Here is a 27,476-nt window from a genome sequence, read left to right as displayed (position 1 = left end):
CGAAACCATTAACAAAACAAAAGGCAACCTATGGGAGAAAATATTTGCAAATCATATATCTGATGTGGGGTTAATATGCAAAGTATATATAAAGAACTCACACAACTCAATAGCAAAAAAAAAAAAAAAAAAAAAAATTCTGATTAAAAATGAACAGAGGGACTTCCCTAGTGGCACAGTGGTTAAGAATCCACCTGCCAATGCAGGGGACGTGGGTTTGATCCTTGGTCTGGGAAGAACCTACATGCCATGGAGCAACTAAGCCCCTGTGCCACAACTACTGAGCCTGCACTCTAGAGCCCGTAAGCCACAACTGAGCCGATGCTCCACAACAAGAGAAGCCACTGCAATGAGAAGCCCCAGCACCACAGCGAAAAGTAGCCCCTGCTCACCACATCTAGAGAAAGCCTGCACTCAGCAACGAAGACACAGCCAAAACGAAGATGCAGCCAAAATAAATAAATAAATAAACTAATTTTTAAAAAAATGAGCAGAGGATCTGAATAGACATTTTCCCAAAGACACAGAGATGGCCAACAGGTACATGAAAAGATGCTCAACATCACTAATCACTAGAAAAATGCAAGTCAAAACCACAATAAGACATCACCCCATCCCTGTTAGAATGGTTATTATCAAAAAGACAACAAATAAGTGTTGTTGAGGATGTGGAGAAAGGAAATCCTTGTACATTGTTGGTGGGAATGTAAATTGGTGCAGCCACTACGGAAAACAGCATGGGATTCCTCAAAAAATTAAAAATAGAATTATCATATTTTCCAGCAATTCCACTTCTTGGTATCTATCCAAAGAAAACAAAAACACTAATTCAAAATGATATATGTACCCCCATGTTCACTTCAGCATTATCTACAACAGCCAAGACATGGAAACAATCTAAATGTCCAACAATGGATGAACTGATAAAGAAAATGTGGTATATAGACACAATAGAATATCATTTAGCCATACAAGAGAATGAAATCTTGCCATCTGTGACAACATGGATACCTTGAGAGCATTACGCTTAGTGAAATAAGTCAGACAAAGACAAATAAATACCTTATGATCTCACTTACATGTGGAATCAAAAAACAAACCCCCCAAAACCCAAAAAACCCAACAACCCCCCCCCCAAGCTCACAGATACAGAGAACAGATTGGTGATTGCCAGGCAGAGGGATGGGGAGGAGAGGGATCAAAATGGGTGAAGGGGGTCAAAAGGTACAAACTTCCAGTTATAAAAATAAATTAGGGGGACTTCCCTGGTGGCACAGTGGTTAAGAATCCACCCGCCAATGCAGGAGACACAGGTTCGAGTCCTGGTCTGGGAAGATCCCACATGCCCCGGAGTAACTAAGCCCATGAGCCACAACTACTGAGCCTGTGCTCTAGAGCCCACAAGCCACAACTACTGAGCATGCATGCCACAATTACTGAAGCATGCGTGCCTAGTGTCTGTACTCTACAACAAGAGAAGCTACCGCAATGAGAAGCCCATGCACCACAACAAAGAGTAGCCCCTGCTCTCCGCAACTAGAGAAAAGCCCACGTGCAGCAATGAAGACCCAGTGCAGCCAAAAATAAATAATAAATTTAAAAAATTAAAAAGTCACAGAGGTGTAATGTACAGCATGGTGACTACAGTTAATATTATTGTAGTATGGGCTTCCCTGGTGGCGCAGTGGTTGAGAGTCCACCTGCCGATGCGGGGGACTCGGGTTCGTGCCCCAGTCAGGGAGGATCCCACATGCCGCGGAGCAGCTGGGCCCGTGAGCCGTGGCCACTGGGCCTGCATGTCCGGAGCCTGTGATCTGCAACGGGAGAGGCCACAGCGGTGAGAGGCCCGCGTACCGAAAAAAAAAAAAATATTGTACTACACATTTGAAAGCTGCTAAGAAGAGTAAATCTCAGAAGTTCTCATCACAAGAAAAAAAATTTGTAACTACATATGGTGACGGATGTGAAAGTAGACTTACTGTGGTGATCATTTTGCAATACATACAAATATTGAATCATTATGTCATACACCTGAAACTAGTATCATGTTATGTGTCAATTATACCTAAAACAAAACTTGTGCACAAATGTTCACAGCAGCATTATTCAAAACAGACAAAAAATAGTGAGAACCCAATGTCTATCAATGACAAACAGGTAAACAAAATACAGCACAGTCATACAACGGAATATTATTCTGCCATAAGAAGGAATGAAATAGTGCTAAATGCTACAATATAGATGAACCTTGAAAACATTATCCCAAGTGAAAGAAGTCAGTCATAAAAGGCCACATATTGTAGGATTCCACTTATAGGAAATGTCCAGAATAAACAAATCCATAGGGACAGAAAGTAGACTAGTGTTTGCCAAAGTGGGGGGGGGGGGGGGTCATGCGGAAGTAACTGCTAATGGGTACAAAGTTTCTATATGGGCTGATGAAAATGTTCTAAAATTAGTGGGTGATGGTTGTACAACTTTATGAATATACTAAAACACACACAATTATACACTTATTAAAAGCGTGAAATCTGGTATGTAAATTATATTTCAATTTTTTTTTTTTTTAAAGATCCTAGTCTATTTCTCCACCACTGGACTTTAGCTGGTCCTGTGACTAACTGTGACCAACAAAATGCTGTACATGTGACATTGTGAGACTTCTGAGCCAAGACCTGAAGAGATTTGCAAGATTACACTATCACACCTCAAAGACTGTTTCCTTGAGAACAAGAAACCATGTGAGGGGGAAAAAGCCCCAGAGGGAAGCCAGGATGGTACCAAACACCAGGAATATGAGAAAAGCTCTCTTAGACCATCCAGTCCCTGAAGAGCCTTACTGCTGCCATATTAATAAGCTCAGGCAAAATCAGGTGAGCCTAGCCCAAACTGCTAAGCCACAGAATTATGTATTGGGTTGGCCAAAAAGTTTGTTCAGGTTTTTCCATATGTCGTTACAGGAAACCCGAACGAACTTTTTGGCCAACCCAATACAAATAGAAGGGTTACGTTAATCTTAAAAACAAAACAAACAAAACAAGAAAAAATTCAATATCCTAATAACTTTCCAAGCATTGCATATTTATTTTTATTTCTTTTCGTCATTTTCAATAATGCTATAATAAACATTTTAATGCTCACTGTCCTATTTGGGAGATTTGGTCCTTCCTAACAGGATAAACTCAATTAGTCTAGTAATTGACTAGTAAACTCACAAAGCTAGATCTTCTTAAAAGTTTTTAAATGTTTTAAAATTATACACCCATGTCTGGCACTGCCAGTCCTGGAATTTAACTGCTCTGAATTAGTGGCACTAAATCCCATCCTCGAGTTTTTGCTAAGGTCTACATTCCAAACTTTTCTGGATCGTTCCAAACATCATTCCAAACCCTGAACATACTTTGTTTTCTAGTGTGAAGTATATTTCTAAGATGATTCTTTGTGAGCCCATTTCCAGAAACTAAGGAATAATGCTCTATCAATTTGAAATAAACATAATTTATCTTCACTAAAAGTCATAAACAGATAAGCTGATATGCTTTCCAATGAAAGCAGAAACTGTTTTCCTAAATCAGTTCTAGAAAAATGTATGTTTTGATTAAACTGGGATATTGAAACATTTAATTTTTCTAAGCAAACCTGATGATTTATTTTCATTAAAAGATAATTTCCTAAAAAAAAAATTTCCTTATAAAACTCTAATTTTTAAACAATCATTTATCAAGACAGCAGAATTAATGGTGTCATCAATAAAACATTTCATTTTGTAAGTAACATCCAATGTGACATCATTCTTATTTTATCATGGTAGTGGCTACTAACAATTAAATATATACCAATCATATATTCAATTTCAGTATCTTCCTTTAAGTTATATATTCATTTTTAATTTCCAACTGCTAACACTTATTAATATTAACAAGATTTCTAACAGACTTTTACTAATGTTGTACAAGACAATGATGTAAAATTTCAAATAAAGAATAACAAATTCTAGCTCTCTAGTTTTCAAACTTCATTTTATAGAAAGGAAAATAATCTCATGTCTTTAGGCCCTTCTCCAAAGTGGTAAAGGATGCATTAGTGATGCCAGAGTTGATCTGAAATAATACTTTACCTCTGCATTAATTTTTCCCAAAAAACAAAGGTGTTAATAAAGACAAAAACAAACTAGCTCTTGCATAACTGACCTAATGCCTAAATGAGCTGTATCTTCATTTCAATAATATTAAACACTTATACATATCATCAACTCAAGAGTGCTGAATTTCAGCTCAGCAGCAGCAATGCAAAGGACAGTCCAAGAATTACAGTCGGAGAAGTATTTAGAATTGAAGAAAATTGCTGTCAGCTTGAAAAGAGTAAGTATTAATTGTGAGGAAAAAAATAATTTATGTGAACTGATGTGTGGCCAAAAAATAATGGTGGTGGGGATTTCTAAAGAATGTATTAAAAATGAAATTCTTTTTATAGCACATTTTAATTGAGGATAATAATATATTCTTTTGAAAGAAATGTCAGTGAGGGAGGGGGGGAAAACAACAAATGACAATCATTTCATTAAAAAATTTATTTAGCCAAGTGTGTCAAAAGTTAATGTGAAAAAAAAAAAAAGTTAATGTGATATTTTAAAATTACTTCAGGAAGCCCTACATTCAAAATCAGAAAATATGATATTCTCTGAGTAAAGTCTTAAATAATATATAGATGCAAAACTTACTGCCTGTGCTTGCTTAATAAACTCAAGAATATCTTCTTTTAAAGCCTGATGAATTTTTGCTGGGCCTTTATCATCCCAGAGACAGACTGCATGTACATCCCTGTAAAAATAAAGCAGGTAAACAAACATTAACACTGGAAAAAGAACAAAGAACTCTGTTCTGTTTCAATACAGTTTCCATGGACCATGGACACCCTTCCATGGACCATTCAAGGGTGCTTGAATCCATTCACATGAACCAAGCATTCTTTGTAAGCCATCTCATATATAAACATTTGCTTCTATTTTCTTTGTCATTGCTTTCCTTAAATCTTTGCCACTTACTGATTAAATTTTTAAATTATAAAAGGATCTCCCAATCAGATTCCCAAAGTTAAATACTATCAATATTTTCTTGTGCAAAGACAAGTATAAATCCTTTAATATATAACACAATATATATAAACTATCCTTTTTTAGAAAATTTGTAATTTAAATACCATTACAGCAAAATTCCTAGTTTCCCCCATACATTCATCACATTTACACATCAATTACCACTGTGCCTCCTTTATTTAAAATAAACAGAAACAAAAGCTCTTTAAACTATAAATCTGACATATTTTACCCAAAGATCATTCATTATAGAAATATATTTAATATTAATACATGTTCACAGAGAGAATTTTTTAATTACTATATTGTAGAGCAGGGAAACATAACAAAAGGATAGAGTCTTATACCGGGGATTCTTTTATTCAAAAAATGTTCCCCAGTACTTTATAGAGCTCCTACCATAAAAAATGTCAAAAAAAACCAAAAAATATCTCTAGAATTGTAACATTATAACAATGGCCAAATAGTCTGTTTTACAGATTCTTAGGGACATAATTATAATCTAAAGTTCTGTCTGCATATTAATTTGAACTTGCTTTCATCATTTGTTAAATTCGGCTTAATAGTGGTATCTGGACCAGAGCAGATGTAGTAAGCACACAAATATCTGTTAAATAACAAGATAATAGGTAACAGCTAACTGCTTACTATATGCCAAATACTATTCTAAGCTGTTTTAACTCACTTAACCTTCACAGCAACCCTGAAGTAGTACTATTTTATTGCCATTTTACAGATGGGGAAACTGAGGCAAAGAAAGGTTAAGTAACATTCCCAAGATTACCCAGCTAGTATATGGCAATTACACGGGCAATTGGGCTCTAGAGCCCACATCAAACCATTTCCCTTAATTTACTCTTGCACCCCTCTAATCCATCCAACAGTAGCTAAAGTGATCATCATAACACTCAAATTACATCTTACTGCCTCTATATTTCAAGTCCTCCAACGGTTTCCCATTGCTCTCTGAATAAAGTACAAAATGGTTAATTGACCCCTGTAATACCTCTGCAATCTCACCTCATGGCTAAAGAAATCTAGAGTCTAAAAGAAGAAACTGATACAAAAATAGATTGATTATATTTCAATGTTTACGACTACTAAGCCTATAAACGTAAGACGGTTTAGGAACCCAAGGAGAAGGAAAGGATGGAAGTGACTGGTAAAGAGAAAAAGGGAAGACTCCCTGGAAGAGTTGATTCCTAAGCTTATCTCAATGAACAAGTAGGATTTTGCCAGGCAAAAGAGGGTGGGGGAAGGATATTTTATGAAGTCACAATGTGAGTAAAGAACTATAGATCACTAGGGTGTATGCAGTGAACTATTAACAAATCAGTGTGGCTTGGCTGTCAAGTGTGAAGTGGGGAGTGATAAGCAAGAAACTGGGCAAACTAACCCTTTTATAATTCAATCGCAGTCCTATTGTATCCATCAGCTAAATGTCTCTCCAATTTGGACATTTCCATCCATCACCACTACCACAGTCAAAATTACCATCATCTCTTACTTAATTTACTATAACACAAACTAGCATGTATTGACTGCTTACGATGTACCAAGCACTTCACACATATTGACCCATGCAGTGGTTTAGGTTTCCCAAAAAAGAGATGGGATCAGACATGCAAGAGAGATTGATTGAGGGTAATGCCTGTGAGGGACAATGGGAAGTGAGCTACAAGAAGCTGGGCAAAACATAAGCTCACAATGCTGGTCTGATCCCTGTAGGGAAGAGTAGGAAGGATGAAGGTTGGGTAGCAAGAGTCTTAGACTACACAGCAGTTCTAAGAAAGTTTGGTAAAGCTATTTAAGAGTTTTAGAGCGAAAGTCACCCATCAAAGGAGTTCCATACCTCCCCAAAATAGGATTACCTTAGTATCCCTGCCTACTCATACCCACTGCAGGTACATGTCAGAAGGGCTCAAACGTGACTTGAGTCTCATAAGGCAAGAGGGAATGGTGTTGAGTTGGGTACCCAGGAAAGAGTCAAACTTGTGATCAATACATCTTCTCCAGCTCCCTTTCCTCAACCTCCAGGTGCTCCTATATGTTGTTACATCATGGAAGAATATCTTCAATACATTCTTATTTGAAACACAATACTTCTCACCACCACACAATAGAACATGTCAAGTCTCCTGGTCAATTTTCATACACATTTTGAGGAATGTATTGTAATATACTTGAGGACTGTATGATGATAATACCCTTAAAGACCTCTATGTTCCTCTCCCTAATCCTACTCTCTCATCCATCCCCAGAAGTAACTAAGCCTGAAACTGTCATTTTATTTTCAAGTTTTACAACATACTATGAGGGTTTCTGAACATTATAGAAATTATATCAAATAATTTTTTCAAATAATTTTTTTACTCAACACGTTTCTACTATTTACTCATATAGTTGGATGTACTTCTCGTTGATGCACTTTATCTTTTTTTTTTTTTAAGATTTATTTATTTATTTATTTTTGGCTGTGTAGGCTCTTCGTTGCTGTGCACGGGCTTTCTCTAGTTGCGGTGAGTGGGGGCTACTCTTTGTTGCTGAGCACGGGGTCTAGGTGCGTGGGCTTCAGTAGTTGTGGTTCACGGGCTCTAGAGCACAGGCTCAGTAGTTATGGCACACGGTCTCAGTTGCTCCGCGGCATGTGGGATCTTCCCGGACCAGGGCTCGAACCCGTGTCCCTTGCATTGGCAAGCGGATTCTTAACCACTGCGCCACCAGGGAAGCCCATAACTAAGTGTTTTTAAAAAGAGACATGCTGGGCTTCCCTGGTGGCGCAGTGGTTGAGAGTCCGCCTGCCGATGCAGGGGAGACGGGTTCGTGCCCCGGTCTGGGAAGATCCCACATTCTGCGGAGCGGCTGGGCCCGTGAGCCATGGTCGCTGAGCCTGCGCGTCCGGAGCCTGTGCTCCGCAACGAGAGAGGCCACAACAGTGAGAGGCCCGCGTAATGCAAAAAAAAAAAGAAAAAAGAAAAAAAAAAAGACATGCTGTTAAGGGAAATTCTTTTTATTTATTTTTAATATTTATTTATGTATTTATTTATTTGGCTGCACCAGGTCTTAGTTGCAGCACACTGGATCGTCATTGCCATGTGCAGGATCTTCGATGTGGCATGTGAGATCTAGTTCCCTGACCAGGGTTCAAACCCAGGCCCCCTGAATTGGGAGCATGGAATCTTAACCACTGGACCACCAGGGAAGTCCCAGGGAATTCTTTTTATTTTATTTATTTATTTTTAAAATATTTTGTTTATTTGTTTATTTATTTATTTTGGCTGCGTTGGGTCTTCGTTGCTGCACACAGGCTTCTCGTTGCAGTGGCTTCTCCTGTTGTGGAGCACAGGCTCTAGGCGCACAGCTTCAGTAGTTGTGGCACACAGGCTCTAGAGTGCATGCTCAGTAGTTGTGGCACACAGGCTCAGTTGCTCCACAGCACGTGGGATCTTCCCGGAACAGGGCTCAAATCCGTGTACCCTGCATTGGCAGGCAGATTCTTAACAACTGCGCCAGCAGGGAAGTCCCCCAGGGAATTCTTTTTAAATACTTAACTATATTAGAAAAATCAAGTGGTTGGGGAGTGGGAGAATGATGAAGTAAAAACTTTTTAAAGGTTTCAAGAGGACAGACAGAAGGGATGAGAGAAGAAGAGGTAAGAAATATTCCAAAGTATTTCAACTTCCTCAAGTTAAACAGGGAGTAAAAGAGAAATAGTGTGACCCTGGTGCAAAAAATAGGTATTTTGGGGACTTCTCTGGTGGTCCAGTGGTAAAGAATCTGCCTTCCAGCGCAGGAGACGCAGGTTCAATCCCTGGTCGGGAAACTTAGATCCCACAAGCCGTATGGCACAGCCAAAAAAAATACAATTAATGGCTATGATTTATTAGGTAGAGATTCTTGCAACTCACAAAAATATAATTTTTTCCTAAGAGCACATGCATACATACAAAATTTTAAGAAGATAATTTTATAGGCTATTTCTCTGATTATAATCCATAAATAATTAAAAATTTCACTATCTAGAAATTTAAGCTCCTAGATAATGCATGGATTAAAGGAAAACAAAAAGAAAAATTACTAACAATCAAGAAAGAAATAAAGGGGCTTCCCTAGTGGCGCAGTGGTTAAGAATCCTCCTGCCAATGCAGGAGACACGGGTTCAAGCCCTGGTCCGGGAAGATCCCACATGCCACGGAGTAACTAAGCCCGTGTACCACAACTACTGAGCCTGTGCTCTAAAGCGCAAGAGCCATAACTACTGAGCCCGCGTGATACAACTACTGAAGCCCGCACACCCTAGAGCCCATGTGCCACAACTACGGAAGCCTGCACACTCTGGGGCCCACGTGCTGCAACTACTGAGCCTGCATGCCTAGAGCTATGCTCCACAACAAGAGAAGCCACTGTAACAAGAGACATCACGCCAATGAGAAGCCCACGCACCACAACGAAGAGTAGCCCATGCTCGCCACAACTAGAGATAACCCATGCACAGCAACAAAGACCCAACGCAGCCAAAAACTAAAGTAAAATTTTTTAAAAATAGAATCTGTAAGAAAGAAATAAAAAGGAAAACCCTGAATACCACAGAAACTATGGTGACAATAAAAGCAATATTAAGGAAAAAATGTGTAGCTTGAAAGCTTTCATTGTAAAGAAAAATATTAAAAAGCATTTTAAAATTAAGAATTCAATAAAAGAACTAAGAAATCAAAGGACAAAATAAATCGAAGAAACCAGGAAGAAAACACTAATAAGGAAGCAAATTATAAACATAATAATAAACAAAAATGGAATAAATATTACTCTTTCCAAATAACAAATTTTTACCTTTTTTCTTTTCTCTATTCACAATTATTTTGTATTTCATTAATTTTGTCTTTTGTCTTTCCTCCTTTTACTTTCTTCAGGTTTACTTAGACCATGCACTTTTAGCTTTTTTTGTCTAATATACGCATCAAAGGCTATGAACTCCTTAGCATTTAAGCACTGCACAGTTGGATCCAATACGTTTTGATGTATCATATCAAAGTAATTTTTATAGCTTGATTATGTGAAAAGACCTATAAAGTGGATCAACTCCTTAATATGGATATTAAAGAAAATATGTAGGATTAGGGATTTAAAAAATGAGATATGACCACATATAAAATATAAGCATACTACTTACAATTCTATGGCAACAAATTTCTAAACCTAGAGGAAATTAAAATGAAGTGTGCAGATACTTTGTCTTATTCATTTTATTTTTATTTCTTTTACTGTTTTACATCAGTTTTAAAGGGAATAAGAGAGTAAAAACAGTATTATTTATTAGTGGTTTACACGTCTGCCAGGATGGCAAAAGTGATTGTAACCTGCATAAATAATACACTCAAGAACATTTCCACACTCCTTTGTGGTTAGAGCAATGCAGTTTATAAAACAAAAATGTGACTATTCCCGTTGAAGTAGGCATCAAAAATTCGTTTTGAGAAAGAAGATGAAAGGAGCATTCTCTAACTACTGGATGCCAGGAAGCAGAGTTTTTCAGAATCAAAAACAAAGAGAGCCCTAATTAAGAGAAAGGCCCCACCCGTCAGGGGTCACAGAGTTGGTTCTTTTGCTTTAAACTAATTCATCATTTTCACGTATCAAAGGATTTTTCTTTATCCAAAATTAAAACTAAAAGAGACATCACAACACTTTTCAGAAATGCAAACATCCTGAGATAGATCAATACCAGGATCTACTCAAGGATTTGCTATTTAGGTATAGTTAGTAGAATTCATATTTAAAGTCACTTCATAAAAATAACTGTCCCAATCTTCCAAGTTCCATTTTCTCCTATCATGATCACCAAAGCAATCTCTATTGTTAAGATTCTTCTTCATTGCCTGAATGTAGACACTGCTTAGTAAAATTCTCCTGCTTGTTTTCAAGTTGAACAGCTTTATTTCTTAAGCACTTCGAATTGTTTTATATTTTCTCCAATTGATCTATTTCTTTGGAAAATCTAGCAATTTCCTCTTCTAGATGTCTTTGTGTAGTATCAACTTGTTGGCACAGGCAAGCAAAAGTGGTCGCCATTTCCTGTTGTACTTGATGGCTGCAGTTGGCACTTGTGAAGCTAACAATCATTTGCAGTTTTTCAGTTTCGTAATTCAGAAATTGCTGTTTAAAGGCTCTCTCCTTGGCACGGGTGGTCCAAGTCAGCCTTTCACAAAGATACAAAGCTCCATACATACTTAATGAAACAGATATGAGTTTCCAGCCTACAGTTTTCCAAATCACTCCTCCAACAACAATGATGCCCATAGAAGTTCTAGACGTAAGAGAAGCTAATGCTGTTATTAAGGTAACCATGAGTTCTTCCTGTGACGCTGGATTGGTAGGAGCAGTGGGAGTAGAAGCTAAAGATCTGGGAAGCTGAAAGATAGGCTCTGATAATCCTAGAAGCACCCGCTGAGCATTTGTAGGGCCCAAGAAACAATGGACAAGGGAAGACCAGCCCAAGGAAAAATGAAATACAATACCCTCTTGAAAATCTGAACATAACTTGTGGCAATTTAGGTCATAACTGAGATCAAATTTCTTGCAAGGAATCAGTGTATGTAGTTTATTCTGCATACCAGCTGGAAGTAATGGCTTCAGATTTCCAATAATTTCTTGCTGGGATTGAAGCATTGAAGCATTGACTTCATTGGTGCACTGATCAGCCAAATTTCTTCCCATTCCATCTTCTATGTGCTTATTTAACTCATTTTTATATACTTTCAATACACTTGGAGTAGGATGAAACTCAGAACAAAATTCATCAACAAAAACAGAGTCAACAAATTTCATCTGTCATTGCACATGAAACCTTATTTGCAACCTCTTCTGAAACCTCCCTGATTATTTTCTTAACATCCAATGTTAAAAGGTTCATCTGGTTTCGGAGAAAGTCCAGTCTACCAATTTGGTCTTCCCTCTCTTCTACTGAATAAACCCTTTTCTCTGCTGCTGCCACGTTTATTGAATCCATTATGTTTTTCACAGTTTCTAGTATCTGTTTAGCTCTGATAGTGTGCTGTTCAAACTTTGTTTTCACTGCTGACTGCAAGATACACTCCTCAAAGATTTGTTCAAAATTCTGAAACTCCTGTAATTTTGCCTGAAATCCTTCTGCAAGTGCCCCACCACCTTCTGGCATCCCCTGGGCTTTGTGCTTTCTAGCACTAAGAACTTGCTCTGCAGAAACAAAAAAGTTACGATTCCATGATTCTAAAGGATCCACAACTTTGAGCTCCTCCACCAAGAAATGTAGGCATCTTTCCATGAGCTGTCTGCATACATCTTCCATATATTCTGGCTCTGATGCAGAGGCATGCCAACGATTATTCAGAATAAAAATATTAGGCTTGGAAAGTCGTTCATTTACCTTGTGAAAAAACTGTTTTTAAGTGTTCATTAGAGTTGATTTGGAGTTTACAACCAAAACGAAGACATCAGCATCTAAGCAAAACTTACCAATCCAGCTATCCAGCTCTGTAGTGACATCTGTACCTGGACTATCCACTAAAACCAGGTCATCTCTCAAGAGGGCACATTTTGCCTTTGGCCAAAACACATGTACAAGACAGCCAGCTTTCAAGTCTTTGTTCATATGAAGGGCATGGGCCAGCTGATTAACTGTCTTCACATTCTTTTTTTCATGTGACCCTTCTGTCATGAGACAGGCTTTATCTCCATCCGTCTCTTCAACACTCAGGAAGCAACTGGTTGTATGTCCAATTCCACTAGGGAGGACTTTATCCCACAACATGGCAATGATAACAGAGCTCTTCCCACTGCTTGTCCTGCCAAAAAATGCCACTTTCGGGGCTTCCCTAGTGGCACAGTGGTTGAGAGTCCGCCTGCCGATGCAGGGGACACGGGTTCGTGCCCCGGTCCGGGAGGATCCCACATGCCGTGGAGCGGCTGGGCCCGTGGGCCATGGCCGCTGAGCTTGCGCGTCCAGAGCCTGTGCTCCGCAATGGGAGAGGCCACAACAGTGAGAGGCCCGCATACCGCAAAAAAAAAAAAAAAATGCCACTTTCATGTCTCCTCACCAATGATGGAAAGCTTATTTTTATACCTCTGTATTTCTATCAGATCATCCTCAGTAGCTACTCGGTCAAGTTCTGAATTCTTGTACGTTGCTTCAACAAAATGTGATCCTTCTGTAACAAACTCCAGTAACTGGTCAAAGACTGCTGTAATTGCCTTCTTAGCCAACACGAAGTGCTTCAGTGGAGAAGCAGTTTCTGCCATTATGCCTGTCCCGGCTCCGACTTGTCACCCAGCAACTGCAACTCAGCCACAGCCCTCAAGCTGCCTCATTCTCCCAAGAGAGGCTGGGAGACTGGGCTCTTATTCCCAATTTAAATGGAATGCTTCCAACATACTATTACTGGGATATTGCTGCTAGATTACTTACAGGTGATCTTTATCAGTTTAAAGAATATTTTCATTTTTCTGTTTTATTTTGGAAAGATTATCTCTGTTTTTTCTTCATCTACTGAGATGATCGATTTCAGATAAGATTTTGTCTTGTTCTATTTGTTTTCTGAGTTCAATTTTCATTTCATTATTTCCTCCACTTTTGCTGATTTCTCTCCTTAGCTTTTGAATTTTCCGTTCAAGTTTGTTTTATAACCCCACATGGTTGTGTGAGGATACTGAACTCAGTTCGGAGTGCTGTATTTGTTTTCTACTTCATAGTTGGTTTCTGTGGGACAATTTTTATAAGCTAAAATGTTTCAATTTGTAATTTTTTATGGTTTTGGATAGATGGTGTCTGCTTTTTTCTATTCATATTCATTTCATGGTCAGGATTCCCAGTTCAAGAGTACCTCCTTCAGTTTAGTTCAGTAAAGTTCAATTTCTTTAATGGTCAGTGTTGGTAATAGTGGAGGAAAGGGTATCTGTTTCATTTCTGCAGGATCCTTAAATCTTCTAAATACTTACTTGTCTGAAAACATGTTCATCTCGCCTTAAACATGATTGAAAACTTGACTAGGTACAGCATACTAAGTTCAAAATAATTTCCCTTTAAATATTTAAAGAAAACTGCGTCAGCCTCCTGCATTCAATTTGGCCAATGAAAAGAGTGTGGCCAGTCTGTTTCGCTTGAAAGGTAATTTTCCCTCCAAAAATTAGATTATTTTCTTTATCCTTGGAATTCTGAAATTAAGGACATGTGTAGGCATGGTTTTTAGCACTTTCAATATGAAGATCTGGAGGGTTGGGGGGAGAGATACAAGATTTCAGCCCTGGGAAATTTTCTTCTTATCCTTTGGGGCTATATTCTCTCCTCTACTTTCTGTCCTCTCCTTCTGGAACCCCTTTTAAGTATAAGTTAGCCCAATTCTAAAGCTGTCCTAAATATGTCTTCATTTTTATTTAATTTTCCATACTTTGCTCTACATTCAGGGAGGACTCTTTGGTTTTATTTTTTGTATTACTAATTCAATCTTTTTTTATTTAGCTCTTTTATTTCAAAGGTCCTTATTTTGACTATTTCATTTTCAAAGTAGTCTCTTTCATTTTATTCCTCTCTAATGATATAACTGGAATGCTTTTTGAGCTATCTTCTAAACCTTGCATCATCTATTTCCTCTGAAGGTACAGTCTCTAGGATGGCCCCTAATGATCCTCGTCTCCTGGATGGCATTCATACCCATGTATAGTTCCCTCCTACAGTGTACAAAGCATTTGTCTGTGTGATCAACAGCATACAGAAGAAATGAAGGTCTATATATAAGATAGATAACTAATAAGAACCTGCTGTATAGTACAGGGAACTCTACTGAATACTCTAAAATGGTCTATATGGGAAAAGAATCTTTAAAAAAAATCGATATATGTATAACTGGTTCACTTTGCTGTACACCTGAAACTAACACAACATTGTAAATAAACTATACTCCAATTAAAAAAAAGAAAGAAAAGAAATAATGGTTTGTAACTTCCAAAATTATGTTATAAAACACCATGACTTCTGTCTTGGGAACACTCTCTCTTGCTCTGGGGAAAGCAAGCTGCCACACAGTAAACAGCTTTATGGAGAGTTCTACACAGCGAGGAACTGAGCAGCTAGTGAAGAACTGAGGCCTGCCAACAATCACATGAGTAAGCTTTGAAGATCATTCACTCCTAGTTGAATATAGGCCTAGTTCTTTTGCCTAGAGCTTGACTGCAACTTCTTAAGAGATACTGAGCTAGAAAGACCCAATTAAGCTGCAACCAGATTCCAGACCTTCAGAAACTGTAAGATAATAAATGTTTGTTGTTTTAAGCTGGTAATCTTCAGGGTAATTTGTTGGGTGGCAATAGATAACTAGAAATACAACAAAGAAAGTACGGGACTACTGTAATCATTCAGGCAAGAGAGTGGGGGGGAAAGACAGATGGGATGGAAAGAAATTCAAGAGGTACTTAAAAGTCTATGAAATCTAGTAATCAAGCAGATATGAAGGAGTAAAAAAACAGGAGGTTGATGGTAGCTTCCAGGTTTTTGGTTTGAGACTATAAATAACAGATTTTCATCACTCTAAATATGGAGTACTTATGGAACTTAAGTATGCAGGAAACAATAGGTCACATGGGTATGGAAGTTTGGAGAATAATCTGGATTGCTTAAATAGATGAGAACTCAGGTAAAAGAATATGAAAAAAACAGAACTCTGAAGGAAACCAACACTTAACGGGCACAAAAGGGATGGATCAGCTTAGATGACTGAGATGAGGTAGACAAGAGATAGGAGAAAAAACAGGAGAAAGTGGTATCCTAAAAACCAGCTTAAGAACAAGAAAAACATTAAAAAAATTATTTGTAGTAAAGATGAATTTTCTTAAAAATAAAGTCTCACAAGTTGAAAATAATTTATTTTTAAATTTTAGCCAATTTCACAAACCAGAGTCAAACCAAACAACATGTATCTAAAGCAGCAGTTCTCAACTGAGGGAGGTACTGCCTCAGACGTTTGGAAGTGAGAGCTTTTTTTCTTTCAGTAATGAGGGGTAGGGAGAGGAGTACACAGAAAGTATCCACTACTAGAGTTTATGAGGGTAAAGGCCAGAGGTGATAAACATGCCACAGTATGCAGAACAATCTCATAACCACCCAAAACACCAACAGTACCCCTGCTAAAAAATAATGATACAGGTTATGAGAAAAGGGCAACAAATAGTAAATGTAGTTTAATACCATAACATTATTTTAGTACCTTAGATTTAGAAAGATATAACTAACCTAAAGGTTATTAATTAATATGGCTAAATAGGCTAAAGTTTGGAAAGATTTTAATTAATGTAGGTCTTATAATTTTGGTGTGGCATGATAAGACATAAGGAATCCTTTAACTTAAAAGGATTACATATTGAGCAGCCTTGGGTAACTCCAAGGAGATCAAGCATTTTGAAAAACGATGTGCTGAGGCCACTAACTGTAGCAAGTACTATTTCTGCTTAGAAGTATACTTTAAGCAGGAAACACCATCACACTATGCTCCTTTTTCCAGTCAGGAATGCACAGAGAATAAGCATTACTCTACATGATAAACCATATTATTAACACAAACTGGCAAAAACAAAACAAAAAAAACCACCACATTCAATACGTTGTTCATAAAATACATTTAATCAAATAATTTAAGAAATATATACATATACATGAATGCTATGAAATTTTTAAAAGGTCTCAGCTGCTTCTTATTGAATTCTAATTTCTCAAAAGGCAGAATCATGGATATAAGTTAATATTATGCAACAAGTTCTATGTTATTTAGGATTAGACTATTTTCTTCCGTGATAAAGAAAAAAAATGAGCACAGCAGCCTAATGTGTATAGATTATTCAGTCATACATCTTCAACTCATTGATATAGTATTTTACTAGTGCACACACACACACAGAAATTATACTAAGTCTGAAACTACTATCCTTAGGAAGACATGGTTGCAAGGTTGGCCCTTGGCTGACATATAGGAACTTGGGTTTTGTGAGAGTTCTCACCATTTCCTGATAAGAATGGCTCACTGTGCCTAAACTGTTATGTAAAAAATCTGATTTATGTTCAACACTTGCTTTTTGTCTAGGATGTGGAATTTTGGTTCACGTCAGGCAGAAGCTGCCTTTGTGACCAGCTCTCTCAGTAAAAACCCTGGGTACTGAGTCTTTAAGAAGCTTCCCTGGGGACTTCCCTGGTGGTGCAGTGAATAAGACTCCACGCTCCCAAGGCAGGGGGCCCAGGTTCGATCCCTGATCAGGGAGCTAGATCCCACATGCATGCCGCAACTAAGAGTTGCATGCCAAAACTAAGGAGCCAGCGTGCCACAACCAAGGAGCCTGCCTGCCACAACTAAGGAGGCTGCAAGCTGCAACTAAAACTGGGTGTAACCAAATAAATAAATATTAACAACAACAAAAAAAGAAGCTTCCCTGGTAGACAGCATTTCACATGTGTTGTCCCAATTAGTTGTTGGAGGAATTAAGTGGATATGTTCCACTGGGAGAAGATGCTTGGAAACTTGTACCTGGTTTCCCCTGGACTTTACCACATGCACCTTTGTTGCATTTTGCTTTGTACCCTTCACTGTAATAAATGATAGTCATGAATACAACTATATGCTGAGTCCTATGAGTCTTCCTAACAATCACTGAACCTGGGGGTGGTCTTAAGACCACTGACATGGTTGGTGTCAGACGTGGGATTCATTAAACATGGTGAAAGCACTGTTTGAGAAAAGGAAGGATTAAGTGGTAGTATGATGAACCTCTGCTACTTGCATGGCTATGAAATCAACCGTGGTATGAATCAGCAGCTGAGTTGCTATCTGCTGTGAGAAAGGTAAAAGTTACCTATGAAATTTGAAAATGACAGATCTAACCCCAAGAGAGTTGGCTCATTATATCTTCTAGCTGCTTTGGCCATGCTGACCCAAGTGAGGAGAGAAAAAGCCCAGTACGGATGAAGACTTTGGTTTTTGTTCTTGCCTCCAAATAAGAGGAGAAAAGGCCCAAAAGTTCTCAAACATAAGCTTTCGGGTGGACCAAAAATGTTAAATGTTTCTGCTGGTCTCTCCTCCAAGCAGGAGGAATTAATAGTTACATTAGGTCGCAGGGCTAGAGAAAGTTTTAGATAACCAAGGGAGAAGAAACTATTCCAGGTGTTTCTTCAGCCTAACTACTGCTGCTTCAGCAACCTCTCCATGCCTCCCACATTCCGGTCAGGATCTCCCAGCAACTGTAATGTTAATATTGCAAATGCTAAATTTATTGCTAGGAGTTTGAATAAATCTGTAATAAGAAAAAAGAGGCAGGGAAAGTTTTAAAGATGGCTTTGTATTCTTTGGCTATTGTACCTGGATGTATGATAAATAAAGATATAAAATATTATATGCTTGTACTTTCATAAATGCTAGAGGGATCACATCAATCAGGAAAAGTTGCAAAATAGAAAGTTAGTGACAGACTTCCCTGGTGGCGCAGTGGTTAAGAATCCACCTGCCAATGCAGGGGACACGGGTTTCAGCCCTGATTCGGGAAGATTCCACATGCTGCAGAGCAACTAAGCCCATGCGCCACAACTACTGAGCCTGCGCTCTAGAGCCTGAGAGCCACAACTACTGAAGCCTGCACGCCTAGAGCCCAAGCTCCGCAACAAGAGAAGCCACTACAAGGAGAAGCCCGCACACCACAATGAAGAGTAGCCCCCGCTCGCCTCAATGAAGACCCAACGCAGCCAAAAATAAAATGTAAATAAATAAATTTTTTTAAAAAAGTTACTGAGACACAATTTCCTTGCTTTTTACTGCTGGTGAAAGGATTAGAATTTGAACTGTTTGAGTATTGGAAACAGAATAAATAAATCTCCATAATGGATACTATTATTTCTACTTATTACCATCTCAGAGAAAAGGGAGACAACATGAAAACATAAGAAATTTCCAAATAGATATACACTTCTGGAGTTTTAAAAAGCAGTTTTTAGTTGCTACTGAGCTCTTGTGAAATCAGATGTCTGACCCTGAAAGGCTGATGATTTTCCAGCATGATGTGCATATTACTGAGTGGATTAATCTAAACTCTAAGACTGACAAAATAAAAGTGGATTAGAAAAGTCTTGTCACTTGGACTTAGAACACGACTGGTCTGCAGCATCTTGGCTTTGCCACTGCTCGAGAAAAGTCACTGGCTTTTTTGGAATCCTGAATTCACAAATCCTAATTGCTTGGATCTAACTCTAAGCTGAAACCTGATATTGTCTGACACTGGGCTATTTAAACCCCAACACAAGCTGTGCTGAACTAAAGCAGGCATATGCTCAGTGAACAGGACACTGACTTGTGGACTGTTGAAGATTTAAGACACCCTCTGTGAAGCCATAAACTGAAAACGTCATGGATTCTGGCTGGAAGATCTAAATCACTTGCAGATGCCCACAGAAAAGGACTCATTCTCTGACGGGGCCATCTGAAATCAAGCTGCTGATAGCCTCTGTATCAGATATACAGACCTAAAGTGCATTCCTAACTTGTGGTTACTGCTAAAAGCTGCAAGTTGGGAGAAAGCATACTCGCTCCTTACAGACTGGATTCATGATCCCCTCTCGGTGATATTTCACTGCTACGGACTTGTGTCCAGCTTTCCGGATTAGTTGCAGTTTTCAACAATGAATTAATAACCTGATTTTTTTTCCCTCACCTTCGCATCACCCTTCCTTGCACACACACCTTAGTAAGGCAACTTCATTATTAAACACAGCTATCTCCAGAAAGGAATTGATCTTTTCCAGGCTGCTCACTAGGTAAATGGTCAGGACAAAAGGGGTGGGGGTGTGATGTAAACTTATTATGAAAATTTTTGAAAATTTGGGATTTCATCCAGACCAATTCCTAAACATATGTCTTTCTAGTTAAGTTGTATAAAAACGTTTTTCCGTAAAAATGTTTTTGTTCCTCCTCCAGGTCTGGGTGATTGGGAAAAAAATGAAAAGCTTTCATTACTGAATGGGGCACACTGATTTTATAAGGGAGAAAAAATAAAACTCAGCACCTGGTGAGGCACCAGGGAGAAGGACATGAATGATTTTTGTATTTCATAAGTATTCTTGAAAGCTTTCCCAGCTCCTGGTGTTGGCTTTCCATGCTGTTGTTAGTGCTTTGAATTCAAACTGAATGCTGAACTTCAATCACACCTAGCAGTACTCTGAGACGGCTGCAAGCAGCCCCAATTCCTACACCTTCCACAAAGAACACCTCTAAATGTCATCCACATTATGAAGCAAATGAAATGGTGTCGTGGATAAACAAACTGTTTGGAACTAATTGGCTTCAGGTAGTCCGTCTGAAAACAAGGCCTGAACTGAATTAAATGAACTAGACTGAGAACTCTAAAGTGAAAGGCCCCATGGGAGGACACAGTGAGGGCCCTGTTAACCCATACTATCTAATTTATGCCTTGCTTGGAGTACCCTAAAAAAGTGCAAACTCTTTGTTTCCAGGGGTACCATGTGGGTCCTCTGAAATTATACTTCTTTTTGTATGTACCCCATCATGACACTGCTTCAACCCTGGAAAATTTTCAGGTCGAATTCAACTGTATGGCCATAGTTGTGCTGTGCCTGAATTGATGCCTCAGGCCATGTAAAAGGTCCATACAGAAACTGAAGGAGAAAGCCACCTGCTTTTCTAAGATAAACCTCATGGTTGGCGGGATTTATTTTAACTAACTAAATTTAGGCCCTCTAAAAGGCATAACTGAGATCAATACTACAAGTTGGTCTTACCTTGCTGCACATGGGGGTGGGGATGGGGGCAGGGGTGGTGTCCTACTGGTAATAGTTTTGCTGTAAAGACATTCTGGCCAAAGGCTAAGAGTTAACATAACAGATCTGAGACTGTATTCCTTAGAAAAGCCTGTTTGGCTGGGATCTGAGAACTTGAATGTTTGACAGTTTCCTACACTGACAGAAAATTTTCCTGAAATGATGAGAATGGCTCACTGTGCCTAACCTGTTTGTACAAACAACATGGTTTACACTGAACACCGCTCTTTCTGAGAGTCTAGAATTTTGGTACATGCCAGGCAGAGGCTGCCTATGTGAGCAGCCCCCAATAAAAACCCTGGGTACTGAGTCTCCAAAGAGCTTCTTGGTGACAGCATATCACATATGTTGTCAATCTTGTTGCTGGGGAAATTAAATGCATCCTGTGTGACTCGACTGGGAGAATACTCTTGGAAGTTTGTGCCTGTTCCCCAGACTTGACCCCATATACCTTTCTCTTTGCTAATTTTGCTTTGTATCCTTTAGCTGTAATAAATCATAGCTGTGAGTATGACTTTATGTTCAGTCCTACGAGTCCTCCGAGCAAACCACTGAACCTAGGGGTGGTCTTGGGGACCCCCAACACAATCAGTAATAATTTCAAACAGGTAAACAGTCCAATCTGGAGCCAATATTCCATTTGAATATAGCCACCAAATTTTCCTTTATGTTATCAAAAAGGTAGAATGAATGGATTACTTACGAAAACAGATCAAACCACTGCTGTTTTGTAACAGATTCCTGGCGTAAAAGCTTCAAAACAATTGGACGCATGAAGTCCCATTTGTCTTCAAACTGAAGAGAACCTTTATTCTTAAAAAAAAAAAAAAAAAGTAATTTAAGTGCAGTTAAATAAGCGTCTGTTATTTTTATCTCATAAGAGACAACGAAAGAAATTCAAAAGAACCAATTTTCCATCAAGGAATCCCTATAACTTAATCTGGTATCAAAGAATCACAGGAAGACAACCATAAAAGAAAAAAGACAGTTATGTGAAAGTGTGTAGCAAAGAATTTGGTCTTGTCCAAAGAGCGGTCTGCCCTTTGCCCTTGGCTTCTAGTAGGTAATATCCTTGGGCCCTAAGAATGTTATATCTGATAAGAGAGTCTTTGTTAGCCTGGGGCCTTGGGTCATACTGGATAACCTAACAATGTGATTCAGGGAGGGGACTGGCAAACTCATATAGTCTTAGGGAGCAGGCCAATCCAGAAATAGCAACAGTATGACTTAGGGTAAGGGGTTTGGGTCAATCAACCTGGAGATTGAGATTATCCACATGAGCAATGCCTACATGATGAAGCCTTAATAAAAATTCTGGACACCAAAGGTTGTGTGAGCTTCCCTGGCTGGCAGTACTTATGTGCCCTGGCATTTAATGAGGAAAGGAGAGAAATGGTGACCTGACAACACCAGAGAGGACAAGGGAAGCTCTGTGTTTGACCCTCCTGGACACTGTTTCTTCCTTTAGCTGATCTTAATCTGTATCCTTTCCCTTAATAAACCATAACCATGAGCAAAGCAGTTTTTCAGTTAAGATCTATGAATATTTCTAACAAATTATTGAACCTCAGGGTTTTGGGAACCTCCCAAATTTGCAGCTGATGTCAGAAGTGAGGGTGATCTTGTGTGTAGAGACTGTGCCCTAAACTCTTCACAAAAAGTATATCAAAAATCCATATAAACTCTGAAAGTTGAGGAAGAAAAAAAACCAGAAAGATACTCATCTCAGTTTATAATGCTAACAAAACCCTGATACCAAACTGGTGAGGAGAGAACAAGAAATGGTAACTGTAGACCAATCTAATTAGAACATATAGATGCAAAAGTTTTAAAAAATATTAGTAAATTAAACAAATAATACCTCATAATCATGCATGTTTATTTCAGTGATGTGAAAGTGATTCAATATTAAGGGGAAAAAATCAATTCATTACTAAAAAGAGAAGGGGGGCACCCCACATGTGTTACTCATGAGTACTGTTCCTTTTCAAGTTAGGTATGGCCATGTGACTTGCTTTGATCAATAAATTTCAACAAAAATCGTTAATTTTCTAATACAGCAGCACCAAACACCCCTATGAATCACATTATTGTTTTCACCATACAATAGTTGAGAATGTTGTTCACTCGTATGAGATAAGATCCATGTACTGATGTAATGTTCGAACTCCCTGAAATTATATTCCAGAAGCAGTTTCTAAACATATGGTCTAACAAGAACCTACGTCAGGATCACCTAGGATGGTGCTTACACATACCTTTATAAAACCTACAACACGCTGGCTGGATCAGAATCTCTTGAGATGAGTCCAGAATTTATATGTTTAGCAAATTCACAATACAACTACATAAAAATGTTACAGGGTCTATGACCCCAAAAAGGTTAAGAACCACTGACTAACATTAAACTCTTGTGAAAGCAAATGATACTTCTTACATCTACAAACACAGCTGATCCTAAAAGTTACTGTACTTTCTTGCCCCAGGTACCTACTTTTATCACAAAGTATTCTTATTATAGGGACCCATGGGAGATACTCAAAATTTAGTACTGGGATTAACTGTGCTTCTCCCTTGAAAAACTAGTTTGTTTTTACCTTATGAACTTAAGTGAATCATGTAGGTAACTTTGCTTTCCTTAGTGCTGGCTAAAGAGAATTCAGTCAGATTTGAGATCCCATGGTATATACTTCGTGTACTAATCATGGCTGGCTACACTTTTTCTGTTAATATCTTCCTATAACCATCATTTCTTCATTTACTCTTCCCTCTGAGAAAAGGGTGTGCAAATAAACAAATATGGAAGAACCACAGAAAGGACATGCAAATCTTTTCTTGACTATGACATGGAGAAACATAATACCCTCTTAATAAGAGAATATTTTATAATGTCAAATAGGTCTACTTCCATAAGTGATTCTGGCAACTTACAAAATTAAATTTAGTGTAAATCCTGCAATTAAAAATAAAAAACGGGGCTTCCCTGGTGGCACTGTGGTTAAGAATCTGCCTGCCAATGCAAGGGACATAGGTTCAAGCCCTGGTCCGGGAAGATCCCACATGCCGCAGAGCAACTAAGCCCGTGCGCCACAACTACTGAGCCTGCGTTCTAAAGCCTGTGAGCCACGACTACTGAAGCAAGCCCACACGCCTAGACCCCATCCTCCGCAGCAAGAGAGGTCACCACAATGAGAAGCCCGCATGCCACAACGAAGAGTAGCCCCCACTTGCTGCAACTAGAGAAAGCCCTCGCGCAGCAACAAAGACCCAGCACTGCCAAAAATAAATAAATAAATTTATTTTTAAAAAAATAAAAAATAGGGGCTTCCCTGGTGGCGCAGTGGTTGAGAGTCCGCCTGCTGATGCAGGGGACACGGGTTCATGCCCTGGTCTGGGAAGATCCCAAATGCCGCGGAGCGGCTAGGCCCGTGAGCCATGGCCGCTGAGCCTACGCGTCCAGAGCCTGTGCTCCGCAATGGGAGAGGCCGCAACAGTGAGAGACCTAAATAAATAAATAAATAATCAAAAAGGTACAGAAGACTAAACAGGTATGAGATAAATACTGGTTAGGCTCTGAAATCTATCAGCTATGGTAAAATGACAGGAAACACTGTCTCTTATTTGATGAAACATACAAGATTAACTACAGAAACATTTTCCTCTAATACTCAGTTAAAGGAGAAACTAAATAATTGAATTTTTCCTATTAAGCTTTTATAATAGATTCCAGAAACGATGTTCAAGCAGTTCTTTGACCTATTCTCTGTTAAAATGAAAAGCATATAATTAAATCAAAACTAAGCAGCAGGACACCAAACCTACTATCTACAAAAGATATTAATAGGCGAAGACACCTTCAAATTACAAACCCTGATTTATGAATTTTTCCAATGGCTAACTAATGGCTGCCTCATCTTTACTGATGTGCTACAAGTCTCTTCTGCTTAAGTCTTTCATTACCACTCAGAATAGCTAATAAGTCTAAGATTATCTCACCCACTGGCTCTCTTTCACCAATAGGATTTCAACATTTGCTATATCCTTGTCCCTCTATCCTTCACTTTTTACAGCACAACTAATTCCCTCAGAGGCACTCTTCTTCTCAAACACACAGATGGGCCATGGGGAAGCTGATGGGAGATTGACCATGGGGGATAACTGGGAGAAGACTATTCCAGGCAGAGGAAGCAGCCATTGCAAAGACCCTACGGTAGAAGCATGCCTGATGTATTCAAAGTAGAGCAAAATAAGGACAGAGGAGAGAGTGGATGAGGTCAGGGAAGCAACGTAGGGCCGGATCTTGTAGGGCCTTGCCATTGTAAAAAGTTCGGCTTCTACCATAAGTGAAATAGGGAACCATTAAAAAATTCTGAGCAAGAAGTGACACGATCTGACTTATATTTTTAAATCTTCCTGATTGCTATGCTGAGAATACATTAAAGGGGCAAGTGTTAAACCTGAGTGTAGGAGGCAAGGTTAGAAATAATAGTGACATGGACCAGGGTGGTAGTGAGTAGTAATTAGATTTTATATGTTTTAAAGGTAGTGCTAACAAGATTTCCTGACAGCAGGCATCTGGGATGAGAGAAAGGAATAAAGCCTGACTCTAAGGTTTTTGTCTAGTAAAGTTAATTTGTATATTGGAACAGCAAAACAGAGGCCACCCCATTGGCTCAGCCCACATCAAAAATCTAAACTTAAATCAGCCTGCACATATGGGAAACACCTCACTGTCAAGGAAACATAACACCAATCACAATCCTCTAACTCAGTTTTAGCTAGCTAACCTTACCTAAAAAATAGGACCTGCTTACCTTATAAGGAAATCCCTGACCTCCTAGCCAATCATGCCTTATTTCTGTATTGCCTCTTCTAACATTCTATATATAAAACTCGCTCGGACTTCCCTGGCGGCGCAGTGGTTAAGAATCCGCCTGCCAATGCAGGGGACACGTGTTTGAGCCCTGGTCCGGGAAGATCCCACATGCCACGGAGCAATTAAGCCCATGTGCCACAACTACTGAGCCCGCGTGCCTCGAGCCCGTGCTCCGCAATAAAAGAAGCCACCGCAATGAGAAGCCCACGCACCGCAATGAAGAGTAGCTCCCTGGGCTTCCCTGGTGGCGCAGTGGTTGGGAGTCCGCCTGCCGATGCAGGGGACACGGGTTCGTGCCCCGATCCGGGAGGATCCCGCGTGCCGCAGAGCGGCTGGGCCCGTGAGCCATGGCCGCTGGGCCTGCGCGTCCGGAGCCTGTGCTCCGCAACGGAAGAGGCCACAACAGTGAGAGGCCCCCGTACTGCAAAAAAAAAAAAAAAAAAAAAAAGGAGCACAGAAACAGCATGATAACTGATAGGGTAAGAGGGAATCAAAAAAAAAATTTTTTTTATTGGAGTATAATTGCTTTACAATGTTGTGTTATTTTCTGCTGTACAGTGAAGTGAATCAGCTATACGTATACATATATCCCCTCCCTCTTGGACCTCCCTCCCCCCATCCCACCCATCTAGATGGAATACAGTATGTTTGTATACTGATAAGTATGTTCCAAGATATAATACTGATGATGTAGGAGAAAAGAAGGAAATTGTTGGAGAATTTTAAATGCCCTGGACAGGCAAAAGGGAATGGAATCTAATGCACAGATGGAGGAAGTGACTATATGCTAAGAGAAGGCAAAGTACATGGTACGTGCAGATGTGGGTAGGAGGGTAGATGTGGCACCACACCACTGTGAGAAGTTCCTTTTTGATTGCTTCAGCTTCTTAGTGATATGGAAATAAGGAAAATGCCGTGGAAGATGGGGGAGGAGGTGCCAAAATTTTGAGAGAAAAGATGTGAAACAGACATCTAGGAAAGTGGAAGAATAAATGACTATGGAAGTACAGTGTGACTGGGCTCAATTATAGTTTGTGGTCATGAATTTAAAGTGAAAATAGCATGTGTGTATCTTTTTCTCCTGCAACATTCAACTGCATAGATGGCACTAAAAGGTGAAGAGGTGGATCCAGGGTTGTGGTTTTCCCCAGTGAAACAAGAGAGGAGCAAAGGAGTCAAAAGTGTATTCCAGGAAGAGATTATAATGATTGAACAGAGAATTTATGCTGGGTAAGGGGAAGAGAAAGGACAACAGGATGATGAAAGACAGAGCCCTCTGCTTCCAACCAGGATAGAATAACAGGTGCCAGATTTCTCCTCCTGCTTGAACAACTGGAAAACCAAAGGGGAGTACAGGACAGTGTTTCCTGAGAAAAGATAAACAAATGAGGTGAGCCCTACAAATGCCCAAGCATACTGCCTAGAGTTTCCAGGACTGAGCATAAGCAGAAGGACCCCAAACAGCCTGGTGGTTTCACTAAGTTTAGGAGACAAGAGTTCAGAGTTTGGGGAGGCCAAGGTGATGAAAATGCGTGGCACAGAGTATCAGAAAAAAGGGAACTGCACACACAGGGAGCTCTGGAGATATGTAGAGGACTCCACTCAAGCCTCTGACTATTAAATATTGACCTATACATGTGAGTGAGAAAACTATCAGAGACTGGGGAAATAAT

The 27,476-nt window shown here is 39.2% G+C and overlaps 2 protein-coding genes across 4 annotated transcripts in view; both read right to left on the bottom strand.

The window, feature by feature from the left end:
- The window catches only part of CUL5 (cullin 5), a 105,077-nt gene that overhangs the window by 65,610 nt on the left and 11,991 nt on the right, over positions 1–27,476 (bottom strand). For all 3 annotated transcript variants that reach the window (XM_067750951.1, XM_067750950.1, XM_067750952.1), the window contains exons 2-3: positions 21,631–21,740; positions 4,721–4,820 (exon numbers count right to left, since the gene is read on the bottom strand). In XM_067750951.1, the coding sequence (XP_067607052.1) occupies positions 4,721–4,820; positions 21,631–21,740 (210 nt within the window). The remainder of the gene's footprint in view (positions 1–4,720; positions 4,821–21,630; positions 21,741–27,476) is intronic.
- Positions 10,461–13,459, bottom strand: LOC137230824 (mitofusin-1-like). Its single transcript, XM_067750924.1, is given in 3 exon segments — positions 10,461–11,909; positions 11,911–12,945; positions 13,152–13,459. Coding segments are annotated over 3 exon segments (2,109 nt in total). The 5' UTR covers positions 13,370–13,459; the 3' UTR covers positions 10,461–11,053.

This window comes from Pseudorca crassidens, chromosome 9 (genome assembly GCF_039906515.1).
Source record: "Pseudorca crassidens isolate mPseCra1 chromosome 9, mPseCra1.hap1, whole genome shotgun sequence".
Taxonomy (NCBI): Eukaryota; Metazoa; Chordata; class Mammalia; order Artiodactyla; family Delphinidae; genus Pseudorca; species Pseudorca crassidens.
Note: the sequence above shows the minus strand (reverse complement) of the source record. Positions and strands in the feature narration are given on the sequence as shown.